Source organism: Myxocyprinus asiaticus, chromosome 32 (assembly GCF_019703515.2).
Source record: "Myxocyprinus asiaticus isolate MX2 ecotype Aquarium Trade chromosome 32, UBuf_Myxa_2, whole genome shotgun sequence".
Lineage (NCBI taxonomy): Eukaryota > Metazoa > Chordata > Actinopteri > Cypriniformes > Catostomidae > Myxocyprinus > Myxocyprinus asiaticus.
This window is the reverse complement of record NC_059375.1, coordinates 12,473,766-12,492,108: the sequence shown is the minus strand read 5'-3', so window position 1 is coordinate 12,492,108 and position 18,343 is coordinate 12,473,766. Positions and strand designations below refer to the sequence as shown.

The following is an 18,343-nucleotide window of genomic DNA, read 5'->3' as shown; positions in this document are numbered from 1 at the left end:
ATTTTTGGGTGAACTATCCCTTCACTATTTTTTTTTTTTTTTTGTATTAAAATAATTACTTTCTAATATATTTCCAATATATATTTCAGTTTGCTTCGTTTTATGGGGTATTTTGTACAGAGCTGAAATTTTTGAATTACCTAAAAATCCTGCTAATACCATGTGAGGAAATGCTTAATAATGTCCTTTTTGACTGTGAGCATATTTACGATGTACCTGTAAGTTAGAATGGTCTGTGTATACTTTAAAAAAACATTCCAAACCCTTTATGACATTTACATATTTACTAAAATTCTATCTAGATAGAATAAATCTTTTTTTGTTTAAACAATTTAATTTCCCCATGGAACATACTGATGGACAAAACAAGAAGGACAAATATGCAAAGTGCACAAAATGAGAGAAAAAAACCCAGAAAAACAAACAATAATAGGAAAAAAGGGGGAACTGCAATTACACCATGTGAAGTTCATGAAAAAGTACATACCCACGAAGTGCAGTGTTGTGGAATACAAAATGGATTTAACTTACCTTTTTTCTGTGATATCTTTCACAAAACTTTGTTGTTTTTTATTAATATTTGATTGTGATGCTATAAAGGCATAGGATGAACCTAAAGGAGTAAATTAAATATTTCAAGAGAGGATGCAATTCTTTGAGACGATGTAGTTGTTGACGGTTTTATTTGTTTGTCAAATTTAGGGATAGTCCATGTACAGAAGAATTGGGAGATTTTTGTCAAGAGCTGTACAATATTTACACAAAGGCTTTAATTTGGAAAGAAGCACAGTATTAGATTGCTCCAAAATAATACTCAGAATACAGACAAAAGACAAACAAATAAAAACAAATTTCCATTTTAAATAGTACTAATACATAATCCCTCCCTAATGGGAACCAAATGCTTTGCTCTCACTTTCAATTCCATTTTCTTTAGAATGCACTGCAATAATACCGTTTTGTGTAGCTTGAAACATTTGTTCTACTCTGTCTTTCATTTATTTTCGGTGACAGATATAAATGATAATACATTTCCATTGTATCGACCCACCTTTGATGAGCGAAAAGGAAGACAGCTCATAATGTGGCAATAGGATCCATTTATAACATCTGAACAAACATTATTTTAACTGTAATGAAAAGTTACTGATTTGTATGTGCGAATTGCCGTTAAAAATGTCTTTATAAATAATAAAAATGTATTACTTTAGCTCACTTGTTTCACGTGTGTAGACTAAAGCGTTGAATGTCATCACATGCCGTTGCACGCATTTTTCCCGTGTCCGTTTTCCAATCGCACATGCCACTCTTCACTCATTTATAAAACAGAACCTTCACTCTTTCGTTTCAGAAAAAAAAAAAAAGTCAGAATAAAACTGCTATTGTCTTTAAAAAAATTATTTGTGTAAAATTCCAACAGTAACAGACTTCCTCCTAGTGTTGACAAACTCTGTTATTTCCCACATGATGAATCTTGTCAGTTGATTCAATGTATAAAGATTCCACGCAGTATATTCCTTCAGCTGTAACTCGCTGCTGTGCATCCATTTCCCTCTGGTTCAGTGTATGGTCAGCTCATTTTAGGTGATGTCAGTTTGGTCGCATCCATTTTTCTGAACACCCAGGAGGGGTCCTGCACCAGGTCTATGGCCTCGGCGACATTTGTAAAGAATTAATAAAGATATTTGCCAGTGGCAACCTGCTGGGCCAGTTGCCCAGTCCTTTCCTGTTGCCACTGTATAAGAGCCATTGAAAGAAAAAATTCTGTTAAACAAAAGGAGGAGGATAGGGGAGCTACTATTGTTGCTACTAGGCAACAATAAATCCAGCTTCTTTTGTACCGTGAGGCCTCCTTGACTCCTCAGTGGTTCCCCTTTTTCATGCTCCCCTTCTCTTCTTTTCCTGTTTCTTAAGCTTTGCCGCTGAGGGCCATCAGGTCTAAGAAGGAGTTGAAGAGGGTCTCCAGCCAGCTCTGATTGGCCATGCACTGCTGAACAACTTCCTCCTGCCCAGGATCTTCTGAAGCCTGCTCTATAGTGTTCGTCTACAAGAAAAAGAGGGAAGAAATTAATTGAAAACTTACATCTTGACTACAACAATGCATTTACTTCATTTACTGCAGCTGCTTTACGGGAAATGCGTGAAGGTCTTCTTACCTCTTTTTTACAGTGTAAGAAGGTATGATATTTATAATGATGCAGTGAATGGTAGAGACTGTACAGTCTGCATGTTTCTGTTGACAACTTGAGGTCCTGCAGGAGACAGGGATGGTGACTTGTTAGTATAAAAGTACTTTCACTATTTCTATACAGCTTCTGTTAATTACATTTAAATATTTCCGTAGTCGATTCCAATAATAGTAAAATTTCACGATTCTCAACACCAGTTTTGATGCCATATCAAAAATTAATCCAGTGCTGAACACACACTTTATTTATTTAAAGAGTTAAATATAAATTAGGGCTGGCAAATTTAATGCGTTAACTTCTGCAATTAATAGTTGACTGTTTAACGCGTAAAAAAATGTAGCACAATTAATCCAGTATCCAGTACTAGTACTAGTAAGTAAGTACTAATGTTTTTCCCCACTTCCTGTGGCTAAAACTGCCACTTATACATTTCCAGGGGGTACACACTTGACTCGACGGCACATCCTAGCACAGAAACTGATTGTGTGAAGCAGTGCACGCTTATTCAGTACGCGTGATGCATGTCCCGGGCATAATAACAATAGAGCGGATTTACTGGTCAGAGAATGGAGACTTCACCCGCAAGTGGTAAGCCAAGTGTGGGAGAGATACAGGCAAACTGCTGTATTTCTTCGCATTGCCAGAAAACGCTCACTAACTCTGTCATCTGAACCAGTAAGAAATACTAAATAGAGCATGTGCGCAATCAAGACTGAAGGGCAGCCAGAGAAAATATTAGTTTTGAGATTTTAAACTTCAGTATTCAATTGGTTTTATATCTGTATGTATAGTGTATAATAATGCATTGGCAATGATATGAACTGAATCTGCCCATTTGATCCTATTATTAAAAAAGTCTGGAAAATGGCAGAAGATTTTGCCCAACTTTTAATTACAGCATGTCCACTGACTTTATGGCATGTTAACAAATAAACTCAGCAAAAAAAGAAATGTCCCTTTTTCAGGACATTGTATTTTAAAGATAATTTTGTAAAAATCCAAATAACTTTACAGATCTTTATTGTAAAGGGTTTAAACAATGTTTTCCATGCTTGTTCAATGAACCATAAACAACTAATGAACATGCACCTGTGGAACGGTCGTTAAGACTCTAACAGCTTACAGACGGTAGGCAATTAAGGTCACAGTTATAAAAACTTAGGACACTAAAGAGACCTTTCTACTGACTCTGAAAACACCAAAAGAAAGATGCCCAGGGTCCCTGCTCATCTGTGTGAATGTGCCTTAGGCATGCTGCATGGAGGCATGAGGACTGCAGATGTGGCCAAGGCAATAAATTGCAATGTCCGTACTGTGAGACGCCTAAGACAGTGCTACAGGGAGACAGGAAGTACAGCTGATCGTCCTCGCAGTGGCAGACCACGTGTAACAACACCTGCACAGGATCGGTACATCCGAATATCACACCTGCAGGACAGGTACAGGATGGCAACAACAACTGCTCAAGTTACACCAGGAACACACAATCCCTCCATCAGTGCTCAGACTGTCCACAATAGGCTGAGAGAGGCTGGACTGAGGGCTTGTAGGCCTGTTGTAAGGCAGGTCCTTACCAGACATCACCGGCAACAACGTCGCCTATGGGCACAAACCCGCCTTCGCTGGACCAGACAGGACTGGCAAAAAGTGCTCTTCACTGACAAGTCACGGTTTTGTCTCACCAGGGGTAATGGTCGGACACGCGTTTATCGTCAAAGGAATGAACGTTACACCGACGCCAGTACTCTGGAGCGGATCAATTTGGAAGTGGAGGGTCCGTCATGGTCTGGGGCGGTGTGTCACAGCATCATCGGACTGAGCTTGTTGTCACTGCAGGCAATCTCAACGCTGTGCATTACAGGGAAGACCTCCTCCTCCCTCATGTGAAATGACCCTCCAGCATAACAATGCCACCAGCCATACTGCTCATTCTGTGCATGATTTCCTGCAAGACAGGAATGTCAGTGTTCTGCCATGGCCAGTGAAGAGCCCAGATCTCAATCCCACTGAGCACGTCTGGGACCTGTTGGATCAGAGGGTGAGGGCTAGGGCCATTCCCCCCAGAAATGTCCAGGAACTTGCAAGTGCCTTGGTGGAAGACTGGGGTAACATCTCACAGCAAGAACTGGCAAATCTGGTGCAGTCCATGAGGAGGAGATGCACTGCAGTACTTAATGCAGCTGGTGGCCACACCAGATACTGACTGTTACTTTTGATTTTGACCCTCCCCCCCTTTTTTTTCAGGGACACATTATTCCATTTCTCTTAGTCACATGTCTGTGAAACTTGTTCAGTTTATGTCTTAGTTGTTGAATCTTTTTATGTTCATAGAAATATTTACACGTTAAGTTTGCTGAAAATAAAAGCAGTTGAAAGAGAGGATGTTTTTTTGCTGAGTTTACTTGTATCAAATATTTATAACTGTAAAAATGTGTCTAATTAACCCTATCTGAAAATGTTTTTATATTTTAACATGAACATATTAAAATGAATGATGACTAACCAATTTCTTGCAAGTTCTTTGAGATAAAGTATAAAGAAAATATTTTTATGATTTTATTTTAATATTTGTTTTAATGTACCACGATTAATCGTGATTAATCACAGAAAACTGTGAGATTACTTAGTTAACCATTTTTCATTGATTTACAGCCCTAATAAGAGTGGCCTAAAAAAAAAAAAGCGGGGCCACTATGTTTGACATATGTTCTATGACTTTTTGTAAACAAAAAAATGATGTCACTGTGATGTCATCGTGAGCAACAACTTGCAACAAATTAATAAATAAGTAAATCGTTTAGCAAAGTTTTAAAGGGCAGCAAACTTAGGTGCTTCTCTTTCACCATGTGACCCCATTTTTTGGGGGGCCAAAAAAAAAAAGGAACAAATAAAAATAATAGCAAGAGGACAGAGATAAAAATGAAGTAAACAATGCTTGTGTACAGGCCTGGGTATTCTAAATTTTTCTGCATGCCGTGCTGTTCCGTCTCACGCACAGTCGAGCACTCCGTATACTTTTTGGACTGCAAGCCCATACAGACGCATTCGACATGTGCGCACTATGACTGCTTTGAGACTGCATGTGCAGAAAATATAGAAAACTTTAGTGTTGAAGCAGCTTCAATTACCCTAGGGGGTAAACCCGTGACACTCAAATATAGCCTCTCACAGGCCAGGCACACAGAGCTACTGTCCCGGAGGGAGGGGTGAAATATTTCCCCCCGCGCTTGCGACAGGAGATCCCTGCGCTGCGGGAGCTGCCAAGGCTGGGTGCACAAATGTTGAATTATCTCCGCCAGCCACAGTTTCCCCGGCCAGTTCAGGGCAATCAGTATGACTAAATGGCCATATTCTCTTACTCTGTTTGGAGTTGGAATGATCAGACTCAGTGGAGGAAACATGTAAAATAGCGCGTTTGGCCAGGGATGCGCTAGAGCATCCAAACCCATATAAGCATCGTCTCTCGACAGAGAGAAGAACATAGGGCAATGAGCATTTTTGTGCGATGCAAAGAGATCAACGGCAGCTCGCCCGTATCTCCCCCACAGCTGACTCACCGCCTGAGGGTGAAGTCAACATTCTCCATAAAGAGGATTCCACCTGGACAGGACATCCACCCCTGTATTCATCACTCCTGGAACATGCGTCGCCCTCAGTGACAGAAAGCGTGCTCTGCTCCACACAATCAGCTTCTGTGCCAGGTTGTATCGCCACTGTGAACGCGTGCCCTCTTGCCTGTTTATGTATGCCACTGTTGTCATGTTGTCCGATCTGACTAGGAAATTGTGGTCTTGAAGGAACTGTACAAAGTGCTTTAATGCTAGAAACACTGTCAGTAACTCCAGAAAATGTATGTGCGCATTCTGTAGTGACACGGGTCAAACCCCATTCACTATTTTGCCTTCGCAAACCGTGCCCCAACCCGTGAATGACACTGTCGTCGATCTGTCGTCACCACTTTCATCAGAGAGACAGCCCACAAAGGGGTTCCCTTGTGAAGGAAAGCGGGGATTCTCCAGTCTCTGAGAGCGAGCAACCCCTCTGACGTCACTCTTACTCTGCGGTTTAAGTGATGGCGAGGACACAAATGCTGTGCTGCAATCCAATGCCGAAACTCTCTCATTCGCAGTAGTCCCAAAGGAATGACTGACACCGTTGAGGCCATCAGACCCAATAGGCGTAGACACAACCTGAATGAGACATTTTTCCCTTTCATAAAAAGGGACAAACAACCGTGAATAGATTTGATTCGTTCCTCTGACAGGAACGCTCGATACTGATCGGAGTTCAATCTGAGACCCACATAAATTATTTCCAGTGAGGGCATTAAACAGCTCTTTGTCTCATTTATTTTGAATCCCAGATTCACTAAACATAGTAAACATTCAGAAATTGAAGCCACATGCACAGATCCTATATTTTGAAACATGCTACTTTTTGTTCCACCTGTTTACATTTACATCTTTACAGAGAATGCGTGACAATACGCATGTCAGCATTCGAAAGCCTATCAGTTAGATAGTGATTTGGTGCTGAATTGAGTCCGTACTTGGTACAACCGATATTGTAGAAAAACTGGTATCGTACTGGTATTAGTCTATTGAAAAACAGGATTTTAAAATCACCTGTGGTTTGGATACACTCTTTTTAATGCGGTTCAGGGTTTTGCGGTTGTAGCATTCCCCACCCAGTCTGACCCTCACTGTCCCCGAGTCCAGGGGTTCTGCCGATATCTGAGGGAACATGTGAAGAGATTCCTGTGGAGCAGAAGCAGAAGGGAATTCAGAATAACAAAGAATGGTTACGAACACTGTTTACATCAACGGCTAAAGTCTATCTACAGTTGAAGTCAGAAGTTTACATACACTTAGGTTGAAGTCATTAAAACTAATTTTTTTAACCACTCCACAGATTTCATATTAGCAAACTATAGTTTTGGCAAGTCGTTTAGGACATCTTCTTTGTGCATGACACGAGGAATGTTTCCAACAATTGTTTACAGACAGATTGTTTCACTTTTAATTGTCTATATCACAATTCCAGCGGGTCAGAAGTTTACATTCACCAAGTTAACTGTGCCTTTAGGCAGCTTGGAAAATTCCAGAAAATGATGTCAAGCCTTTAGGCAATTACTAATTGTAGTCAATTGGAGGTGTACCTGTGGATGTATTTTAAAGCCTACCTTCAAACTCAGTGCCTGTTTGCTTGACATCATGGGAAAATCAAAAGAAACAGCCAAGACCTCAGAAAAAACAATTGTGGACCTCCACAAGTCTGGTTCATCCTTAGGAGCAATTTCCAAATGCCTGATATCCAGGTACCACGTTCATCTGTACAAACAATAGTACACAAGTATAAACACCATGGGACCACGCAGCCATCATACCGCTCAGGAAGGAGACGCATTCTGTCTCCTAGAGATGAACATAGTTTGGTGCGAAAAATCAATCCCTGAACAGCAAAGGACCTTGTGAAGATGCTGGAGAAAACAGGTAGACAAGTATCTATATCCACAGTAAAACAAGTCCTATATTGACATAACCTGAAAGGCTGCTCAGCAAGGAAGAAGCCAATGCTCCAAAAACAAAGCCAGATTACAGTTTGCAAGTGCACATGGGGACAATATCTTACTTTTGGAGAAATATCCTCTGGTCTGATGAAACAAAAATGGAACTTTTTGGCCATAATGACCATCGGTATGCTTGGAGGAAAAAAGGTGAGGCTTGCAAGCCAAAGAAAACCATCCCAACCGTGAACCATTTGGGTGGTAGCATCATGTTGTGGGGGTGCTTTGTTGCAGGAGGGACTGGTGCACTTCACAAAATAGATGGCATCATGAGGAAAGAAAATTATGTGGATATATTGAAGCAACATCTCAAGACATCAGCCAAGAAGCTAAAGCTTGGTCGCAAATGGGTCTTCCAAATGGACAATGACCCCAAGCATACCTCCAAAGTTGTGGCAAAATGGCTTAAAGACAACAAAGTCAAGGTATTGGAGTGGCCATCACAAAGCCCTGACCTCAATCCGATAGAAAATTTGTGGGCAGAACTGAAAAAGCGTGTGCGAGCAAGGAGGCCTACAAACCTGACTCAGTTACACCAGTTCTGTCTGGAGGAATGGGACAAAATTCCAGCAACTTATTGTGAGAAGCTTGTGGAAGGCTACCCAAAATGTTTGGACCAAGTTAAACAATTTAAAGGCAATGCTACCAAATACTAACAAATTGTATGTAAACTTCTGACCCACTGGGAATGTGATGAAAGAAATAAAAGCTGAAATAAATCATTCTCTCTACTATTATTTTGACACTTCACATTCTTAAAATAAAGTAGTGATCCTAACTGACCTAAGACAGGGAATGTATTCTATGAATAAATGTCAGGAATTGTGTGTCAGGAATTGTGAAAAACTGAGTTTAAATGTATTTGGCTAAGGTGTATGCAAACATCAGACTTCAACTGTACACTGAAACCCACAAAACTGAACATCATCTTAAGATAAAGCAAGCAAAAATAAAAAGCTGAAATACCTGGTGCTGGGAATTCATATTGACTCTTTTCAGAAGCTTCCTCTTTTTCTCGCTTAGAAGACTGTCAATCTTGCGCATTGGAGGAAGATATAACTCATCTGAAATGCCCAATAGGAGAGGGAGAATGTTACATTTCATCATATGCTTTGATAATGACAGGGTGCTGTAGTTTTTCGCACTGGTAAGCATATTTTCTTACCTTCTGTGTCTTCTAGAGCCTGGATCATGTCCGGATCAAGTGCCGTACTGACCAACATCTCCACATAGCTCCGGTACATCTCGCGCATTGCACGTGTGTTCAGGCCAGCTTTTACTGAGACTGTTGGGCAGTAACAGATCAAGTTATATTCAGAACTCCATCATGTTATGCTTGTGTACTGCTTACTGTATACTGCTCAGCATAAGGTACAATGCCTACTATTTTTAAAAATAGTAAGGAACAGTATGCAAAGATAAACTTTTCAAACATTGTATGTGTTAACATGATGTTAGTGTGATAAATAGAGTATTTTAATATTTATGGACTGGCCTCCAAAAACTTCCATTGCAAGTGTCAGGTCAAAAATGTTTTTGTAGCAATCAACATTATGACACAAATGCTTTGGATTGTGCTTAAATTGTATTGAACCCAGAACATTTCTTTAAATTCAGCGAGTGCCATCCATTAATCACATAAAATGGTAAATAAAATATTAAAATGGCATTTAAATTCCTAAATCAGAAGAAAAAATATAGATATTATATTTTGGATAAAGAAAATTAAACCTAGTTTTAGGACTGTTAAGACTGTTTGCACTGCATCAACATTATGCTACTGACAATTAAGCAATTCACCCCCCCCCCCCCCAAAAATCCTCTTCAGCTTAATGTATTTCACTTTTGAGTTTTTATGTAACTCTCATTATTCTCAATAATTCTTATTAGATTCTGATCACTGTAATGCAGTGATTTTTCTTATGATTTTAGGGTGAAATATGACCTAGACATGTTGGTTTTGTGAGATTCACCCATTTTTAACCCATTTTTGATATATGCAAAAAATTGTGTTTGATTTAACTTTCAGTTCATTTGTCACATTAGAAATGTAAATCAAGGTCATGTTGAGTGCACTGCACCATGGGATTCACTATTCTACACAGTGTGCTCTTGTTGTATACTGCACATTTTGGCAAATGTAGTAGGTCATCTGTAAGATCCATACATACAAAAAAACTCTCATAGTTAGCTCATTCGACAAAATGCAGAAATAGTGTGAATAGTATAGTAGTATGCCATATAGGACTGTCAATTGGGCAGAGAAACTAAATTCGAAATTTTCCCTTAAATATTTTCAAATTTCAGATAATATTCAAATTTTGAAGTCAGCTGATTTTTAAATTGATGTTGTTTCCTTAGTCCACAAGAGGGCACATTAAATACATAAACCATACAGCACCGTTATATTATTGCAAAGAACATTTCTGGCTGTTAAAAAAGAGCATTTCATTTTCAACAAATGTGCATAAAATAAATAAGTTTTAGTTGGTCCATATTTTTAAATGTTAAGTCAAAAGTAATATGAGCGGGGTAAATGCTTCAATAGGCAGCCCACATGGTGTTACACTTGCACTGATGCAACAGTATACTACCCCAGACTCAAGCTTCATAATAACAGCAAAATACCACATAATTTTTTATTCAGTAAAGTTATATGTAAGGTAGCAATATTCACAGATAGCAGTGGTATTCGGCTGAACTCGGTGGTGAAGTGGCTCAGACTATGTGCCTAGGTCAGGGGTTGTTCAAACAGACAGAACACAACAGAATGGAACTGAACGAGAGGATCTCGAGACACACATTTTCAAGTTGAACATCTTTCCTGAAAAAGCTCATTGCTTAATCTGAGAAATGCTTAAAAGAGAGCAAGATGCAACAGCCAAGTACCTCCACCAAATGTAAGGGGCTGCTCACACCGAACGCTTTTGCAACCATCCATTTGTTTTTCTATGTAAATGCATGCATCTTTGTTTCGCTTTGTTTTTGTTTATTCAGCGTCTCGAGCAGGAGCTCTGTTTGGATCCTGTCTGATTAAAAATAACTTTAAAAAGCATCTTGAGACACCTGCTTTCTTTTAAACTGTATTTGTTGTGCTGTGTCTAGCCTTTTTTAGCGCAAGAATGCGATCGATCTGAAGTCATCGTCAGTGCTTGGCAGTAATTTGACAGCCCTAATGCCGTATTTCAAACAATGACATTAGCGATGCACCGATCGATCAGCCACCGTTCTAGATCTTCCAATTTTTGTCTTAAATCTTTGATCAGCCTAGATTCGGGGCCGATCTTTTTTTAATTGCAGCATGCACAAAATCACACACTATTGCTCTAATGAATGAGCACTGCTCACTGCTGCCACGGGAGGGGGAGTTGTTGACAATATTAAGCATTCACAAATTAACACTTTCAGGCATGCTGTAATTTAGATGAAAATGCCAGTTTGTTTTTAAAATGTGTCTAAATAGTGCTGTCAGTCGATTAATTGCAGATTTTGAAAGTGCTGAAATTTGACAATATATATACTTATTTTTCTGTTAAAATGCATTTGTTTCCATCTTAGGAAAGAAAACAAAACAATATGTAATAACATAAATTATATTAATGCTTTACTAACATTTTCCAAATGGAGCCATCCACAGTATAAAGATAGAAATGCACTAAAATGGCACCAATCCAAGTAACATTAAACATTTCCCCACTGTCTAATTGGGAGTTTGACTAATTGAAAGAACTAGTCTCCCCATGCATTGCAATTTCATTGCAATGGGCATTAAATCTCTTAAACTCTCAACTTCCACAATATTAATCTGCTGGTATATTATGGCTATCCGCTTTGTTACCGCAATAGTGAAGGCGCATTCATGACTCGTGCCAGGGTGTCAACACCAGCGTCACGCGCCGCTTTGAACTCCACATGAAAAGCGCTTGCAAACAAAAACATCCCATTCTGCGTTTTGGTGATAGTTAAGACTTGACGTGCTTCTGTGGCAATTAAAAGGCACCTTACATAAGCTGGAAAAACTTCCCATTTGGGCTTGTTTTGTACATCAAATAGCAAGTGTTGTTAAGTGTGCATCAGCGAAATGACTCACATCCGTTTTCCATTAAATTTGACTCAAATTACTATCTAAGGACAAAGATTATTTACTCTAGCCCCCACTGGATGATATATTGTGTATATGTATCTTTCATATAGCCTACACAATGTATTTTCAATTACAAGCCGTGGTAGAAAAAATACTCAACTTCCATACTTCAGTAAAAGTGCAGATACCACACAAATGTATTACTTAAATAAAAGTCATCCATTAAAAATACTAAAGTAAAAGTAAAAAGTACCTGGTTTTAAAAATTCTTAAGTATTAAAAAGTAAAAGTAAATACTGCAGATTGAAATCCATTCATCTTTAAAATGTGACCCGTTCATGTTATTTTTAAAGAATAATAATTTAGTCTCATACAGGTAATATTGAATACAATAAGTGATAGTTTAGTGTAATAATTAAAGCTTAGTCACTGGTGGATAAAGACAGGGCATTTTATTCAGAAAATATGCTTATAGCCCATAGAAATTAACATGAACAGCATATGATTAATTCAAATAATAAAATCAATCATTTTAATATATTTACTTATTTTGTCCCTGAGAAATTGAGAAAAAATAGTTACTACACTACAAGAAATTAACAATAGGGCTGAAGTATTACATTTATTTAAAAATATATAACTATCAGTAATAAACAGTATTTGAAGAGATAATGTAACACATCCAAAAATAGTGGTGAACAGCAGCATTTAATTAAATATTCAACAACAAATAAGTAGATGTAAAAATAGGGTATTCTGTGTGCAACTCAAATGAATCGTCCTTTAATACGATTCATATAAATGAATCCTACAGACAAATGATTCACTAAAATGAATCGAACTTCACAATGCTTCATATGAGAGGGACAGAACAGTTTTGGGGAGCTTCATACACATGAATCATCCAAACGAACTGACTCACTAAAATGAATCAAACTTTCTAAAGATTCATATGAGAGAGCAGTTTACCAGAGCACGTTTGATGATCAGTCTTCTTGAATAAATACTGTACAGTGCACATAAACAACAAGTGTTTATATTGGTAAACGCGTCAGGAAAATTTTCAGATTCCAGGACATTTTGCGATTGGAATTTAATTTTTCCAGAACGGCCAAAAACCAGGACGATTGGATGGCCTGGGTAGCTCAGTGGTAAGATACGCTGGCTACCACCCCTGGAGTTCGCTAGTTCGAATCCCACGGCATACTGAGTGACTCCAGCCAGGCTTCCTAAGCAACCAAATTGGCCCGGTTGCTAGGGAGGGTATAATCGTTGCTCGTGGTCGCTATAATGTGGTTAGTTCACGGTGGGGCGCGTGGTGAGTTAAGCGTGGATGCCGCGGTGGATGGCGTGAAGCCTCCACATGCGCTATGTCTCTGTGGCAATGCGCTCAACAAGCCACGTGATAAGATGCGCGGGTTGGCGGTCTCAGACACGGAGGCAACTGGGATTCGTCCTCTGCCACCCGGATTGAGGCGAATCACTACGCGACCATGAGGACTTAAAAGCACATTGGGAATTGGGCATTCCAAATTTGAAAAAAATAAAAAATAAAAAATGGGATGATCCCGGGAAATCATGGATGGTTGCAACTCGACATGAGCGCTCTTTACAGCAGACGCCAATGTGAGAGTTTGAAAGCAGCACCTACTGTCATTATTCCACAGCAGTCTTCCATTGTTTCTGTGTTCCTCGTATTCTGTGGCTTACATACAGCGATGAATACATTACACACAGCTAGGGTAAACTGCATCTTATCTGTGCATTTGGAAGCGTGTTTAGGCTTATTTAAGTTTAGACATTTGCTAAAGTCCTTCATAAAAGCACGCCTCGCTGGTCTGACAGACTCACTGAACGCATGCGCTGAGTGTCTGTGTGCTCATGCTGGCCGCTGTCAATCACATAGCCCTTTTCCACCGAAACTGTGATGGTTCTCGTGCCGAGTCTGTGCTCAGCTGGTTCATGGTTAGGGCTGAAACAATTAGTCGGTGTTATCGAACAACGTCGACAATAAAAAATTGTCGACAAAAATTTCCATTGTCAAATAGTCATTTTATGTAATTTAAAGTAACATGAGATCATACGAAACAAATGACGCACTTCAGTTCCCGCCTGACTGAGGAGAGGAAGAAAACACAGCTCACAGTCCAGATGCACTCTAAATTTTCCAAACAGCTTCAGGTGATGTAGATCGCTAAGTATGAGGGAATTATACATCAATACCAAAAAAAGTAAATAATGAAGCACTCTCATTGTGGATTAAGCGGAGCAGGAGCTGCCGCTCCGCTGAAGCAAAACTTGCGTGTCGAGCGTTTTTAAAGGAAACACCCCAGCGTTACATCTTAAATGCAGTCACATTTAATGCGTTATAGTTTTATTAAAGTTCAAATAATAAGGAAGCAGGTCATGTAAATAACTATAAACTCCAAAACTGGCCTCCTCGTGGTCACGATTAAGTGTCTCTCCCTCCTAATTGGGTGCATGGTAAGTTGTGCGTGGATCGCGGAGGGTAGCATGAGCCTCCCGTGCTGTGAGTCTCCGCGGTGTCATGCACAGCGAGCCACGTGATAAGATGCGCAGATTGACTGTCTCAGAAGCGGAGGCAACTGAGACTTGTCCTCTGCCACCCAGACTGAGGTGAGTAACCGCGCCACCACGAGGACCTAGTAAGTAGTGAGAATTGGGCATTCCAAAACTGGGGAAAAAAGTGGATTAAAAAAATTATAATAAATAAATAAATAAATAAATAAGAGAGAGTTCGTTTTTTTTGTGAGTTAAAGATGGACTGAAGTGAACAAAAAGGTGAGAGAGGGTAGTCTTCGCCCCATTATACACTGCAACAAAATACATTTTGTTTTGGCTTGTTTCCCAATATAAATATGTAAAACTCCTTTAAAACAATGCACATTTACATCAGCAGCTATACTGCAGAAGAAAACATTGTTATCTGAGAATGTTTAATATAATATTAAAAATACAACTATTAGACGTTGCCATTTTTATTCGTTCAGTTTGCGCAGTTACACAAGTTTCATACACTAACCTGCAAACTCTTCAATGTCACTTTGTTTATTCTTGATGAAGTAAAAAATCATTCGTAACTTCTGTGTGTATTGGGACTACATTCACAACTTTGGACTGACACCTGCACCGCATTAATGCGTCCTTCAGTATAAAGTACAGTAAATGTTATATCACCAACCCCTTGTGGTCTCCCAAAGCTATTAAGCCAGACTACATTAAACAGAAAACAAACAGACAATGAATTGGAAAGCACATAAATTAGGCTTCTAATTTAAATGTTGGCTTATGTTAATATATTGATGCCTCAAAAACGTATCGATAAAATAACATGTTGTTCAATAATTGATATATCGATATTTAATGAGATGGCTAAATCTAACAAAAAATCAGAGTATACTTGAGTAATGAATATATCTCTTATTTTGAACGTATAGTATCTATACTGTGTGTTATGCTATCATAGTGTTGATTGGTTGCCACAATGATCTTTGATAGTGACAACAGAAATATTCATAACTGTTTTTAAATTCAAATAAATGTTAGCATTTTACAATTAATGTAAATTAAAAGTAATTTTACAGTGTGGATTTTTAACATATAACTGCAGTATATAACTTGCAAAAAAGTAGCACAGGGCACTTTTAAAAGAAATATTGGTGATCAGTATCGGCCGATCACTGTTAAAATATCGGCGATCGTTATCAGCCTCCTGATTGGTGCATTACTGATTGACATACTCCTAGGTGTTTTGTTGTGGAGTATACTCACTTTCATCCTCACTTGCTGAAGAGTCTGATTCCGATGATGAGGGTACTTCCTTAAGCCACTTCCTGCGTTTCTTGGGCGGAGGTTCTGCCTTCACCTTTGGTGGCGGAGGCTTGACAGTGCGTTCCGTTTTCTTTTCAACTCCACCACTCTTCTTTTCCTCCTTCACCTTCCCTCGCTCTGTCACCGCTGCTCGTTTCTCAGGCTTCGGGGGGGGCAACGGTGGAGGTTGATCTTTTTTCTCTTTCTCCCGCTCCTTCTTTTCTTCCTTTTCCCTGGTTTTAGGAACCTTGTCTTTGTCCTTTGTCTGTTCTTTTGACCGAATGTTGTTCTTCTCTCTAGTTTCGTGAGTCTCCTTAATCTTTTCTCTTTCTTTCTTAACCCTCTCAACAGCAGTCTGGTTATTGGGTGGTGGAGCTAACTTCGGGACTGCCTGAGTCTGCCTCCTAAAAAATGAAAATTGCAAATATGTTAGAATGGTAATGCTGCTGTGATCTAGATCATAATGACTAGATTATCGAGCTTGTTTACAGTGCACAGCAAAAAAAGTTAAATACTTTTTTTACCGTTAGTAGGTATAAAGTCTTATGTCAATGAAACAAAACAAAAAGTTAGTGGTCACAGAGGGTTCATAATACCTCAGGGTGACAGAAGGTCTGTGCCAGGGCTTACGAGAACAGACCCTCACATAGTCCTTCTTGTTTATGTTTTCCAGAAACTTCACATACAGCCGCTGGTACCGCTTCTTAGCATCCCCAAAGAAACCCAGATACTAATAGGTAGGAGATAATTTGAGGAGAAAGAGACAAAAGAAAAGGAGAATACATTTAGAAACTGACACACTGTAACACACTTACACTTAAACAAACTTGGCCTTAGCAAACACCACTGAGAGGCAGAATTGTTTAGTAATAACATGCAATAAAAAGAAACAACTTTTTGTTGTTTGCTACTTGTTACAATACATGTTCTGGGTCATGACTCACATTACTAGTGGCACAAAACTGTCTCTGCCCATCCTTAATCTCAGGAGAAAACTTCTGCAGCAGAGCTTTCTGTACGCGCCAGATGGGAGGGGGCTCTCGTCCTGTCTGCAGGGCCAACTGGGGAGAGATGGCATCAACAAAAAAGATTTACACCTATATACAATGTCACATGATTTATCTGCAAATATGCAGTATACATATGCTGACAAAGGTCCACAATGGAAGTAAAAAGAAAAAGTGAACTGCTTTAATATGTACCTTCAGACTCCTGATGTCCTCGATCCGCACCACAAACTCATCCCTCTCTCTGAAAATACCTTCGCCTCCACTCTCACTCTCATCCTCATCAGTCTCTCCAACAATAGCAGCACCACTTTGTTTCTGGGCCAAGTGCAAGGGTAGAATCTGAGGCACAGGGGGCTCTTCAGGGGAGGCGGGCTTCTGTACCAGAGGTGGACTGGGTGGAGGTGGGGTTGAGGATGGAGGGGGCTCTACACTGGGAAGAGGTAGAGGCGACAGGACAGGCACAGAAGGAACCAAAGGACTGGCTGGAGGTGAGGACTGTAGTGGTGAAGATGCCTGAGGAGGGGTTGGATTATCCTCCTGTGGAGGGAAGGGAGAGGGAAGAGGAAGGGGAGGAAGTGGTGAATGGGAGGGGGAAGATGAAGGAGCAGGGGATGATGGGGAAACTGGTGGGAGAGAAGGGGGAGCTTGGGCTTCAAGAGCTTCTTTAGGTGAGTCTGCAAAAGAGAAGGGTATTCTTCATTTTACAACCACACACAATTTCAGATACAAAACAATAGCTAACAAGTGTTCAATTGTTTCTTACTAATGCCCTCCTCTTACAAAGCCAAGTGTGTGAAAATGTTTGCGAAGCAGCTTTATACACACTATATTTTGAGACTTTCCAAAAATTACCCTTACTTATTTCCCAGTCCTTACCTCCAACTCTGGGGACACTCAGAACCTCTAGATCTGGGAGTTTATCTTCCTTGTCTTGCTCCACTATCTCTGTATCCTTCTCATTTTCTTCTATTTCTTCTTCCTCCTCTTCTCTCTGTAATCTTGCAGGCTCAATCGAGTGGGTGAGGGCATGTGAGGGAGGGTGTGTATGCATTGGTGGTTGAGGGCTGAGTGCTGGTGGTTGCTGTGTTGGTGTCAGTGGTTCAGGAGGATGTGGAGGAGGGGGTGGTGGAAGTGAAGAAGGCTGCATTGAGGAGGTGCTGAGTTGAGGAGTGTCATACAATGCTGAGATTGCAGAAGAAATGCTCTTTTGCAGGTCCTGGTTCTTTCCAACAGAGTCCTCCTCATCAGATGAGAAGGAGGGCAAAGTCTCAAGGTTCCTTTTCAGCTCTTCATCCAAGCGCTTGCACGGGCTAGGGCAGCCACCCAAAGACAGTCCTCCATCACTTTCACCATCTCCATATCCAGATACAACTGCAGCAGTTGGCGGAGGTGGTGGTTGAGGGGATAGTGGGCGAATGCCTCCACTTTTCCCAGGAGATGCATCTTCATTCCCAGTGCTGTCAGCTGACCCTGTTGACATTCCTGATGGCCTTTTTCCAGACTTAAGAAAATCTAGAAATGAGGCAACAAAGCCAGACTTCTCTGACTCTTTCTCTTCCATCTAAATATTAAAGGACAAAATGTGTTAGTAAAAAAAAAAAATAATAATAATTTACAAATACAACGGTGGAATGTATATCAAATGATACCACACTGCATTCTC

At 39.9% G+C, this 18,343-nt stretch overlaps 1 protein-coding gene across 3 annotated transcripts in view; it reads right to left on the bottom strand.

Moving 5' to 3' along the window:
• Nucleotides 1–666: 666 nt before the first annotated feature.
• Nucleotides 667–18,343, bottom strand: part of prr12a (proline rich 12a) — a 32,558-nt gene continuing 14,881 nt past the window's right edge. For 2 of the 3 annotated variants that reach the window (XM_051667140.1, XM_051667141.1), the window contains 10 exons: nt 17,557–18,241; nt 16,873–17,354; nt 16,615–16,731; nt 16,267–16,400; nt 15,632–16,074; nt 8,921–9,040; nt 8,722–8,819; nt 6,815–6,946; nt 2,157–2,252; nt 667–2,044 (listed from right to left, as the gene is read on the bottom strand). In XM_051667140.1, the coding sequence (XP_051523100.1) occupies nt 1,910–2,044; nt 2,157–2,252; nt 6,815–6,946; nt 8,722–8,819; nt 8,921–9,040; nt 15,632–16,074; nt 16,267–16,400; nt 16,615–16,731; nt 16,873–17,354; nt 17,557–18,241 (2,442 nt within the window). In that variant the 3' untranslated portion in view covers nt 667–1,909. Of the gene's footprint in view, nt 2,045–2,156; nt 2,253–6,813; nt 6,947–7,371; nt 7,520–8,721; nt 8,820–8,920; nt 9,041–15,631; nt 16,075–16,266; nt 16,401–16,614; nt 16,732–16,872; nt 17,355–17,556; nt 18,242–18,343 lie in introns of those variants that run through there. The other variant, XR_007894273.1, reaches the window with a different exon arrangement.